An 11,878-nucleotide genomic window follows, 5' to 3' on the forward strand; every position below is an offset into this window, starting at 1 on the left:
GAACAGAGAAATACCAAACTCAAACACCTAAGGATCATGTCACAAAAAGACAACATTCATCCATCATCTATACTGGTTAATCCATGCAGGGTCTGGCAGGACGAGGTGGGGTGTCGTTCTTCAGCACCGATGCAGCTCTTTTAAAAAACAACACTGGTGGACGAACTTAGTGTAAATGCTTCGCGTTTAAATTATTCATCTCCCCTCAGTTTTCTTGTCCATAATGATTTCTGAGTCCTGTTCATGCCTGTAAATCCTGCTGCTGGCAGGCAGGCCGCACACGGCAGTTCTGCGCTGTGGGAGTCAGCCAATGAGGGCCTGCGTCAACCCCCTTTGCTCATTTCACGAAACACATGGAGACGACAAAAAGGTGCCTTAATCCTTCATTTTCTTTGACTTTTTTTACCATTAAGCATAGAGAAAATGAATTTCTGATGTCCATTTTAGCAGACCCCAGTTTGTTTGTTTTTTTTACACGGCCTACTTTGCGTGCAACTATACACTCGCATGCTTTAGTTTGCAAACTAAGAAACGTGTCCTGCAAGCATCTCAATCTACCTTGAATCATATAAGTGTCAGGCTGCAGCAGTCATCCTATGCACCGTGCAGATGTCACCTCTGAGGCCTGGTGGTTTCATCACGTCCTGCACGACTGGGGCAGTCCTAAAACGGACAGTCAGTGCACCGTGTTTCTCTGAAAGCGGGTGATCTAAGATTTCTAGTGAATCAAATGTCAGAGCAGATTCTGACTACAGGACCCGGGGGGCGGTTACTTCACCATCCACACACACACATTGCACTTTGGACAAATTCCAGTACAAATGAATTCAGGTCAAGATTTTCTCCCTCACCAGAAATAGTGGGTCACAAGTCGCTTCATTAAGCACAGCTTTTGGCGATCAAACGTATTTCAGCTGTATTTTTGCAGCACTTTGACAAACTAATAATCTGCCTATGTAGGATCCACACCTTTAATGGTGAAATACGCCTAATTTCCAGCTTTGTTTGACCTAACAATGGCCTTGGAGGGAGGCTGGGTCACCAGAAAAGTGTCAATTTTTAGGATCATTGCAGAACAAAGAGCCTCCCAATGGTAGAGATAAAGATTAGCGATTTTAGATCTCATGCATAATTTATCCAGGTCTTCCACGTGTGCTGTTTACTGGGCTGGTCTGACTTCAGCCCCTCTGATTGGACACACCTCCTTCCCCCCAGCAGCAGTCCCCATCCCGGCGGGGCGGGCCCAGGAGCAGCCCCTCACGCCCATGATTGGTCCAAAATAAGAAAATGTAGCTTTTTCTGCATGGATTCCAGGCGCACTTTGCGCGTTATAAATACAGCCTGCAGCCGGGAAGACAAAATGAGCACTGACACCCGAGGGACCCGCGAACCGACACCAGCGCTCTATGATCATTGTGAAGAGGATGCTGCAGCAAGCGCTTCGAGTGTCCGTCCGCAACTCCTTCCCCCTGGTCAAGTGGATGGAGAGGTGGGCCGAGGGCGCAGCGGCGCCTCCGCTGGGGAGCACGCTGCGAGCGGTGAGGACCCTTGACGACATGCCCGGGCCGACGGCCGGCAGCTTCGCCTGGGACCTGTTCGCCAGGGGGGGTCTGTCCCGGCTGCATGAGCTACAGGTGAGGAGGGGGGGTTCAGAGGCGTGGGAAGGGCCGGGCTGCAGGACGTGCGCTCCGACTGGAAACCCGTCTGCGCCTCAGCTGATAACTCCTGCAGAGCAGAGCTGCTATTTCTGACAGCGCACCCAGTTTAGTCTCAGTCAGCGCCGCTTCTTGCTCCAATGGCGCCCCGGGCGAGTCCCTCTTTCTGCGGCCCCCAATTCCACCCCAACAGAGGGGTTATAAACGCTTGACTTTTTAATTGGTTTGAAAAAAATAGTCAAATGACTTGTAATAGTAATTTTACTCAGTTGGAAAAGTCGTGTTTGTTACTGTTGAATATAAGATTTTCACCATCAGAAATAGTGACAAAGACTAATGCAGTTTAAAAAAAACAGCAATAAGCTTGGATACGTTCTAAAAGTGAACATGGTTAAATCGTGACATGTAATTATAAATGATTATAAATAATATATGTCTGATTAAAAAAATAAATGAAAGGAAAATCTGGCAAACCTAAAGCTTTCTTGTACGTAAAGAAATTGTTAAATAGAATAATTGCTTCCGGGTCTTCTCATTGTCTTTTTCTGTTTGATGGCAGCTGGCAAGCAAAGACTGATGCATTACTTCCACCACCAAGGAGTGTGGATTAGATTAACAGCATGCTTAAAAAAAACTATTCTCTTCATTAATCCAGTTATTAAGAAATGAAAAAAATAACTTTATTGCTCACATATCCTCAAAATATTTACAAGGTTGTTCACGTTCTGGTTCAAGACTCCTTGTTGTGTTGTTTATCTCTGGTATTTTCCAGTTATGGTCTCACTGTCCCCAATAAGTTCACATCTTCCGGTTTCATGTTAACTCATTACCTGTGGTTGTATCATCCATTGTTCTGTATGTGTATCTTTAAAATGTGTTAGATAATCTATTCAGTGTAGACCGGGTGTAGTGTAGCTACTATCCTGCAACTTTTAGACCTTTCGCATCTCCAACGCACCTGAATCAAATGAATGGCTCGTTCCCAGGCGTCTGTAGAGCTGAACGGCTGCTGATGAGGGGATTCAGGAATTTGATGCAGGTGTGTTGGAGATGGAAATCTGAAAGCATAGTTGCTTTTAGGGACTGGACTTGGGCACCCCTGGTGTACTTAAAACTATTTTTATTCAAAGCAGAGAAATTTTTTTTTTTTTTTTATCCAAATCTCATTCAGTGTGCTCATGCAGGCTCAATATTTTAGCATGCAAGTTGGACATTTCAAACCCCATCTGTTCATTCAGAATTATGCCGAAGAAGCCATGCATATTTAATGCAAACTATTTAATGTTAGCCCCATTTTCTTTCTCCAAAGTCCTCCGGGCATGCCATTTTATGCTTTAATCCAACAGAGACTGCAAATCAAAAGGAGAGTGCGCTAAGAGAGGAAGCCAGTTTTTCCTGTAGCCTGCAGGGTTTCTAAAAGCCTCTCTGTCTCCTCCCCAGCTGGAAGGACTGCATCGCTATGGGCCCATGTGGAAGGCGAGCTTCGGCCCCATCCTGACGGTTCATGTGGCCGATCCGACCCTCATAGAGCAGGTCCTGAGGCAGGAGGGCCAGCACCCGATGCGATCGGACCTTTCATCCTGGAAGGACTACAGAAAGCTGAGAGGACATAATTTTGGACTTTTGACTGCGTGAGTGTCAAAGCTTTTGTTCTTATGCCACACATTGTTGAACCATTACTATTTTTGCACTGGCCACCTTTTCTTCAATAAACTGTGTCATTACCTTTTTTAGTCTTAACATTTTACAGGAACCACTGGGGTTTATGGAGTGTTAAGTCCCAGTTAACATTTACACATGGAGCCCATAATTAAATGATGACTGGGACTCAACACAGAAGATTGTCAGTGGATTGCATTATGGCCTGATTTTTAATTGCCCGTTTGTTTGATCCATGACATCTTTGGGTGAAAATGTGGGACCCATGTGGGAATTAAATGTATTGCACATAGTCAACCAGTTTCCTAAGATCCAGCTGCGACCCACACGTTGAAAGAAGCCCATCGGGCCTTAGTAGCACACGCATGCTGTCTTGGATGTTGTCCGCCTCTCATTAACGTCGTTATTAACGCCATCTTTATGCTCTCAGTGAGGGCGAGGAGTGGCAGGAGGTGAGAAGTCTCCTGGGGAAGCACATGCTGCGACCGAAGGTGGTGGAAGTTTACGACAAGACCCTGAACAGCGTCGTCAGCGACCTGATTGCCAAGCTCCGCCTTCGTCGATCTTCCCAAGGCCTCGTAACCGACGTCGCCAGCGAGTTCTACCGCTTCGGCCTCGAGGGTAAGACCTCGCTTTGTGTGCGGAAAAATAAAGGTATTAAACATGAAAACTATGTTGCATGGCGTCTCGCTGCCTTACACAGCTTTAAAATGTAAACATTTCCTATAAGGACCAATAAATGTTGCAGCACTGGCGTGAAGGCTTTTTATAAAATGAAGATGTAGTTTTTTTTTCCTGTTATCTCATGTGGTGTTTTAATTCTCCTTCAGGTATCTCCTCAGTGCTGTTTGAGTCCAGAATCGGATGCCTGGACGCGGCCATCCCCGAGGAGACGGAGCGCTTCATCCAATCCATCAACACCATGTTTGTGATGACTCTCCTCACCATGGCCATGCCCAGCTGGCTGCACAAGATCTTCCCCAAACCCTGGAAGATGTTCTGCCAGTGCTGGGACTACATGTTTGAATTCGGTAGGTGAAGGAAACAGAGCCACCGGCATCAACAAAGAATCAAGTATTTCCTTAAAAACAATCTACCAGCCGAGAGGCTTGAGCCGATTCTGGAGGCTATTATAAAGAAGGATCTAGATAAGCTCAAGCTTGGAGGGGCAACATGGAAACGTAAGCAAACACTTAAGTACAACATGGTGCGAGTGATTTTCTTCCAGACTCCTATTGGCTGTTCAAGCCTCACACAGGACTTATGTAGAGCTGAGGGATCAAACATTTTTTTTTTTTGGAATAATCACCCTAGATCAAGAGTTGACAGATTAAAGTCTTTAACCCTCACGCACCAGTTGGTCTGCCCTGAATTTCGGGATCAGTGCATGTTCAGGATAACTTTATCTATCAAAACTTGAGTAAATCTGCCACGTCCGTGCCTCACCTGCCTCCGATCTTTCTTCTGCAGCCAAAGGTCACATCGACCAGCGTTTGAAGGACGAAGCGGAGAAGATCGCCAGAGGGGAGAAGGTGGAGGGCCGTTACCTCACCTACTTCCTCTCTCAGACGGGGTTGCCCATGAAGACCGTCTACAGCAACGTCACGGAGCTGCTGCTTGCCGGAGTCGACACGGTAAGACCGACTCTTTCTTCCTCCTAGGTTCTCTATTCAGCTCCGATTCCAAGGAGTGGGTTGAACCAGTCCCTGCTGGTTTATCTCCTCAGATCTCCAGCACCCTGTCCTGGACTCTGTACGAGCTGTCCCGCCACCCAGAGGTCCAGGCCGCGCTCAGGGAGGAGGTGTCGACCGTACTGGGGGGTCGGAGGGTAGCGGAGGCCGCAGACGTGGCCCGCATGCCTCTCCTTAAGGCCACGGTCAAAGAAGTGCTTCGGTATGACTCAATTAAACTGATTTATGGATGTTCTGTCTAAATTCCCAGAAGGTCTTTTGTCTGACATCCGTCTTTGCTTTTCAGGTTATACCCAGTTATTCCTGCTAACGCACGCGTCATTGCGGAGAAGGACATCCAGGTTGGAGGCTACCTCATTCCTAAAAACGTGAGTCAGAGCAACACGTGTTCCCTGAAAAATTAATATGAAAATAAATGATGAAGGGTCTCAAACTCTTGTCCACGAGGCTCAGAGTCCTGCAACTTTTCAACATGTCCACATTCCAACAGAGCGGAATCAAAAAGCCAGTTTATCTCTTCAGCGTTCTGTCAAGTCCCACAAAGTCTTGGTAACGAGTTGTTGAAACAGATGCACATCTGAAGGTTGCAGGATACTGTCCACCCAAGGAGAGGAATATGAGGCCCCTAGTCTAAATCAGAGTTGGATAATCCCACTCCTCAAGTCTTGGTTTAAAAAAAAAAAACCCTCTCCAACATTTCTGAGCCTGTTTCCAAATATTTTCAGGGCCATGAACTTTATTTTATTCATTGAAATAAAGTGTAGTTACGCTGAGAACATCCAGGACATTGACCTCTGAGGACAGGAACTGCCCACTCTGATCTAGCTTCAGGTCCTGGCCACTCCAACATCAGATTTTCTGCTCCATTCGCACCTCCTGTCAACATGGCAACACTGTTTTTAGAGGGGAAAACTGTGTGATTTTTATTTTAATAAAAAAACCTTTTCAAAGTGGACGTTTTTAAGTGCACAGTTTGCATTGTGTCCATGTGGACTGGGTGTCCAGAATAGTTTTAAAAACAAAGACTTAGAAGCCCAATGTTTACATGCTGCCCAATTTGGTTTTCTGTTTCAGAAAATGTAATTTATTTCTTCATGTTTTGACGTCCGTCTTTCTGTGTCCATTCTCTCTGTTTTAAACTTCAAATGTGAACTGAAGAAGTTTTTATGTCTGAGATGAAAGACTTTACTGTGTCAAAGAAAGCCTGGGCTACAAATGGTGTATTTAGGTCGTTTTAGTCGCGCTCTGGATGATCATCTGGATCTTGACGTAGTTCATGTTGATCCTATCGCCGCCTGCTGACTGAGCAACTTGTAGACTGCAGAGGGAACATAATGCATGCACAAAACACCCAGGGTGGTCTCTACCATTTATTGTGCATCTTGTTCTCCTCCAGACCCTGATCACCTTGTGCCAGTTTGCCACGTCCCGGGACCCAGCGGTGTTTCAGAATCCAGATGATTTCCACCCCTATCGCTGGATCTCCAAAGATGAGGCTCATCACCCGTACGCCTCGCTGCCCTTCGGTGTGGGAAAACGCAGCTGCATTGGTCGCCGGATCGCGGAGCTGGAGCTCTACCTCGCTCTGTCTCGGGTAAGTTAGCCCAACGTGATCCAGTGGGCATAACGACAATCTAAGGGGAACGGCAGAAGCGTGCAGGGGTGCAGGGATCAGAGAAACTCAGAGCAAATTTCAAACTGCAGATTTAACCAAATTAAACAACTTTACAGCTTTACTGGTGAGCCGCCAGGCTTAGCTGTCTGTGTCAGTGCCTTCATGGAAAAGCTTTTTCGCTTACGATCAGCTATTCAGTCACTTGAACATAAGCTGTAAGGGGATTTGGATGCTTTAAATGTCCCCCTACTCCTCTTCTGCAACAGCAGATGTTACAATATTATTTTAACATTGTGTTTTGTATTAGGGCCTATAAAACATAATTTTCTCTTTTAGCTAGGCTAATGGATCCAGTGGGAAGTTTCTTCTCTCTCTTGAGCTGTTAAACTGTATCAACTTTTACTTCCAAGGACTCCTCTGGGTGCCTTGGTAGTTTTAAATCTGAGCATGATCATGAAAAAATCATGTGTGGGGTACCTCAAGGCTCCCTCCTAGACACCCTTTAATTAATATCTACCCACTCTCTCTTGCTCAAATTATTATTATTATTATTATTATTATTATTATTATTATTATTATATTGTATTAGAACACGACTATTGTTCACTACAGCCATTAAAACAGTTTTTCTATGGGGAATTTCCTCTAACTTGAGACAGACAAAACAATCTGTGTTTTTGGTCTTAAAGGTGCAGCGTTAAAGATTAAGAATTGAACAAAATCTAGGAAACCGTAAACCAGGAATATCACCTCAGTCCTTAAAACAATGCTCTGGCTCCTCAGTATGTGCTGTAGGTTTTTGAAGTTAAGTGTTAGTATTTTATCAGCTTTTTTTTTTTCTGCCAAATTTATTGCTGAGCATTTCAGCGGTAAGTTTGTCAGTGACATTAAAATGTTTCCTAGCTGTTAAGTTTAGTTAAAGGAGAAGTCCGGTCAAAATCAGAATTCAAACTGCTGAAAGTACTTTAAATATAAAACTACTACATACTGTGCAAAAAATTATACGTTTTTTAAATTATGAATAATTTTCATTTAATCATGTTTATGTGGAGGAATCCATCTTGGTCAAGAATAGTACTGTCACCTCCCATTTTTTGTCGTCACTCGGCGGACCCGCAGTTGAGCAAGTTTCAACGCTCTGTTTGTCACGGCGCACTATTTTCCAACATGGCGACGACTGGTGCTCTGTACGAAGCAGAGAGTGATGAAGTACTTAGTGACAGTGATGAGAGTTCCGTGGAGCTATCATCATCTGATAGCGATATGGATTTTTTTAGAAGAGTTTCTTGACAGAAACCGGACTTTTGACGGAATCCAGCGTACCTATTTCCAGTGCAAACTCAGTCGGGTCCTACGGTATATATGTATACACGTGTGTGTGTGTGTGTGTGTGTGTGTGTGTGTGTGCGCGCGCTCCGCCGCAGCACAGCTTTGCCGGCGCTGCAGCGGAGCGCACACACACACACACACACAGCGGAGGAGAGATCGCTGAAGTGACTTAAGTTATACATTTGCCCTCTAGTAAATAGGGCAGGTGGTCATTATTGTATAAATATTAAAATATAAGAGCGTTCCAGCACATGCTGGGGCGGAGGGATACCACATCACATGTGGTATCCCTCCGCCCCTCTGCTCGGTGACCATCCCCGCAAATTATAAATAAAAAATTCTAAAATAAAAAATAACTTACCGAATATCCTCGCTCTCATGTCATGTTCAAAACATTCTTCTTCAAAATGGTTGCTGCATATGACGTGTTTTCTCTCTGGCCAGGAGTTAGATGGCAAATCCGCTCTGTTCAAGTTGGCAATCCAGCAACGAGCCCGGTGGCTCATGATTTGGGAAGTTGAAATAAGCTATGTTTTTTCCACTTTTACCAGTTGTGTTGGAACATCCGATGGCCATGCACGTGGGCATTGTTGCTTCAGCAATAGCTCTTGGGAATGTCAGCAGTGAAGTCCTCTGGAAATCCGAAAAAATTATTGATGATCGCAGCTATGTAGAACGGCTCCTATTGACTTTGCATGGAAAGCGGAGAGAAATGCTGTCGCCGCTTCCGCTTTTCCACGCCCCAGGATGTGATGTCAAACGCCCCTTACTGCCCAAATATGGGCAGTAATGTCAGCCCCCATACACAGTGATTCAGACGACAATTTATGTTTTTATTTTCTTATTGATTAAAGATAAGTTAATTAAATAACCACAAACGTATTAGTTTTAGTTATAGCTAATGATACCCTGATTTTTCCTTGTTGACCGGACTTCCCCTTTAACTCCCTGTTTTGGGCTAAAAAATAAATGAAAAAAAGCAAGTATAGCAGAAACTACAGTTAGGGGATTTAAGTAACTAAGCAAATCCCCTTCCTCGTGAATTAACTGGATTATGTAGGCCAGGGATTTCCCCGGGACTGCCCATGACTTGCTCGCTTGTTTGCTTATTTCTGTATTTATTCCAAGTCGCTGTGTTCCTTATCCGCGTATTGTGCTCCTACTCCTGCTAGATCCTGATGGAGTTTGAGGTGAAACCCGACCCTGAGGGTATTTCTGTGAAGCCGAAGACTCGGACCCTCCTCGTTCCTAAAAATGCCATCAACCTGCAGTTTGTTGAACGATGAACTCCTCCTCTTCTGATCCCAACGAGCGAACGTGAGCCACCCAAGCCGCCCTTTACTCGGGCCGTGCGGGGTGGTGGAGAACAGGCGGGGCAGCGTTACTGCGTGAACCACGAGGAACCATGAGGCTGCTCAGACGCACTCGTTCATGTCAGAGCGGGTCCTCGACCTCTGACACAGTTAAGAGCAAAGCCCGCCTAACCTTCAGCCTGGTGCGTGCTGGCCCGCCACATAGCAAGGAAGACGGCTTAACCGGCCGAGGTTTGTCGGCACCTTTTTTAAAAGCCGAGCAAGATCAAAAATGGCAAATGTGAGATTTTTGTCTGCACTTTGTACAGAAAAATCTTTATATTTGTAACGTTGGACTCAAATTAGATCAGTTCGAGTTGCATTTCTAAGAATGTGAGTTTTTTTTTTTTTTTTGTAACACTTTACTAAATCTGCATTTTAATTGGGAATCTTGCACTATCAAGCACATACTAAGAGTTTACTTGGTCCGGATTAAGCAAATGTTTTATTTTGAAACTTTGCAGCCGCTTGCTGTACAATAAGAAAGCTGTGCCAGTATAATGATGAATCTACTGGTACCAGGGCGTTTTGTCTGGGAATAAGTTCTAGAAGGCAGCTTCTAGGAGATTATATCTGTGCAATGTTACTGGATTGACAGATATAATGTCCTCAAACAGGGTTTACATCACCTCAGTTCATCTGAAGGTTCTTTTGAAGTTACTGATGTCACATTACTCTGCAAAATCTTATGGATCTCACCATCGTATTTATTTTTGTGTGACACAATCTGATGCTGCTACTGTAAATGTCAATAAAAGGTTTTAAAATGGTTCTTGTCTGGTTTTCTGTCTTACATTTGGCAGAGGGATAGATTCAACAATCATAGTCAATAAATTAGAATATTAGCGACAAGTTAATTTATTTAACCAGCTCACTTCATTAAGTAAAACTCATTATTTGGATTAACTTCTCAGGCTTTTTTCAAGCCTTTATTTCTGTTTATTTTGATCATTTTCCACTTAAAACTAATAAACGCCACATTTAGAATACATGTGGGGTTGGTGAAAAGCATGTTTCATGCCTGCTTTCAGGTTATTTCCAAAAATATACTTTTAATCTGATAAGACTCATCAGAATGCATATTATAATGCAGTGTGTGTCTGTGCAATAGATTCACTCATAAGCTTGCCCTCAAATAGATAAAGTTGACAACTACAGGGTAACAGGGTGTAAATGAGACAGTTTAGCAGAAAGTGTTCACAAGAATCGCACTAATGAAGCTATGATGACTGCACCTTGTCAAAGTGTTAACGATTAGACTCTTAGATACATTTTAGATGGATTATATGTAGCTGGAATGGAAAGAAAATTATATGTAGTTCTCAACCTTTTTTGCAAAAAAATAATTAAATATGGCTTACATTTTTATCAGGTCCCCCTGAGTCAACGCTTTACAGAACCAACCTATGCTGCATCACAGCTGCAAGGCTCTCTGGTTTTAGAGGCTAACATTTTTGCCAATTCTTTTCAAAATAGTGAAAAATCAGTCAGATTGTATCTGTGAACACCAATTTTCTAGTCTGGCCTCAGATTCTCAATTAGATTTTGATCTGGACTTTGACTGGGCCATCCATCTGTTTTCTATACTGGACTAACCATACAGAGTAGGGGTCCTCGCTGAGAGGTTGATCACTGCACCCTGGACAGGACACCAGTCCATCATAAGGCCATTCTAACAAATAAATGTATAGTACTGTGCTTTTAGGCCCAAAAGTTAGATTTTACATCATCCTTTCCCTCACATTCATGCAAAGGATTCTAATGAAAGTAAATGACTTGTACTTGTATAGCGCTTTAACAAGTCCGACGGCCCCAAAGCGCTTTACACTACAGTTTTAGTCATTCACCCATTCACACCCTGACGGTGGTGATTTATCTTAGTAGCTACAGCTGCCCTGGGGCAGACTGACAGAGGCCAGGCTGCCATACATTGGTCCACCAGACTCTCTGACTACCACCAGCAGTCAATGTGGGTGAAAGGTCATGACTGAGGCAGTCAGAGCAAGGGATCAAACCTGCATACAGGACACAACTATGCACTAATTTGACATGGTTTATCACATAAAAACTAAATGAAATACATTTACGGTTTTGGTTGTAAATGTAGAAAAGATAACAGGGTATCTATCAATACTTTTGCAAACCACTGTAATTTAACCTGGCCAACCAGGTGATGCAGCAGTTCTGCATAGGCTGGCCCCAGAACGATATCTTGTTGGGACTTGAAAATCTTCTGTGCTTTATCTCTGCATATATTTGATGATAAAATATGGCCACTTGAGACTGTGCTGGTTATCCTGAAAAGATTTTTCTCAACTCTAAGCAGCGTTTCAATATACAACTCAAATGTGTTACTGCAGCCACACAGATGCCAAGCAAATACAAATGAAGACAGAATTTGGTTAAAAAGATGCAAATATAGGGGAAAACACAAATAACTTATGTTTTATATATATATATATATATATATATATATATATATATATATATATATATATATATATATATATATACCATACATAATGAAAACCCAACACACGTCATGTTAATGTGTTTATGTGAAGATTAAATACTCAG

The 11,878-nt window shown here is 43.5% G+C and overlaps 1 protein-coding gene across 1 annotated transcript; it reads left to right on the plus strand.

Annotated features, from left to right (window-relative positions):
* Nucleotides 1-1,257: 1,257 nt before the first annotated feature.
* Nucleotides 1,258-10,071, plus strand: LOC105939107 (25-hydroxyvitamin D-1 alpha hydroxylase, mitochondrial). Its single transcript, XM_012881149.3, has 9 exons — nucleotides 1,258-1,634; nucleotides 3,096-3,286; nucleotides 3,745-3,935; nucleotides 4,145-4,345; nucleotides 4,785-4,948; nucleotides 5,041-5,207; nucleotides 5,292-5,373; nucleotides 6,402-6,599; nucleotides 9,122-10,071. Exons 1-9 carry the CDS (start codon nucleotides 1,407-1,409, stop codon nucleotides 9,233-9,235), a joined length of 1,536 nt encoding a protein of 511 aa, XP_012736603.2. The 5' UTR covers nucleotides 1,258-1,406; the 3' UTR covers nucleotides 9,236-10,071.
* The last annotated feature ends 1,807 nt before the right edge of the window (nucleotides 10,072-11,878 follow it).

Source organism: Fundulus heteroclitus, chromosome 20 (genome assembly GCF_011125445.2).
Source record: "Fundulus heteroclitus isolate FHET01 chromosome 20, MU-UCD_Fhet_4.1, whole genome shotgun sequence".
Taxonomy (NCBI): domain Eukaryota; kingdom Metazoa; phylum Chordata; class Actinopteri; order Cyprinodontiformes; family Fundulidae; genus Fundulus; species Fundulus heteroclitus.

Excerpts from the sequence above, each read along its gene's own strand:
- LOC105939107 (XM_012881149.3), top strand. The coding sequence starts at position 1,407 with ATGATCATTGTGAAGAGGATGCTGCAGCAAGCGCTTCGAGTGTCCGTC. Across the intron at positions 5,374-6,401 it reads GCTACCTCATTCCTAAAAAC|ACCCTGATCACCTTGTGCCA; the intron begins GTGAGTCAGAGC and ends GTTCTCCTCCAG. Across the intron at positions 6,600-9,121 it reads TCTACCTCGCTCTGTCTCGG|ATCCTGATGGAGTTTGAGGT; the intron begins GTAAGTTAGCCC and ends TACTCCTGCTAG.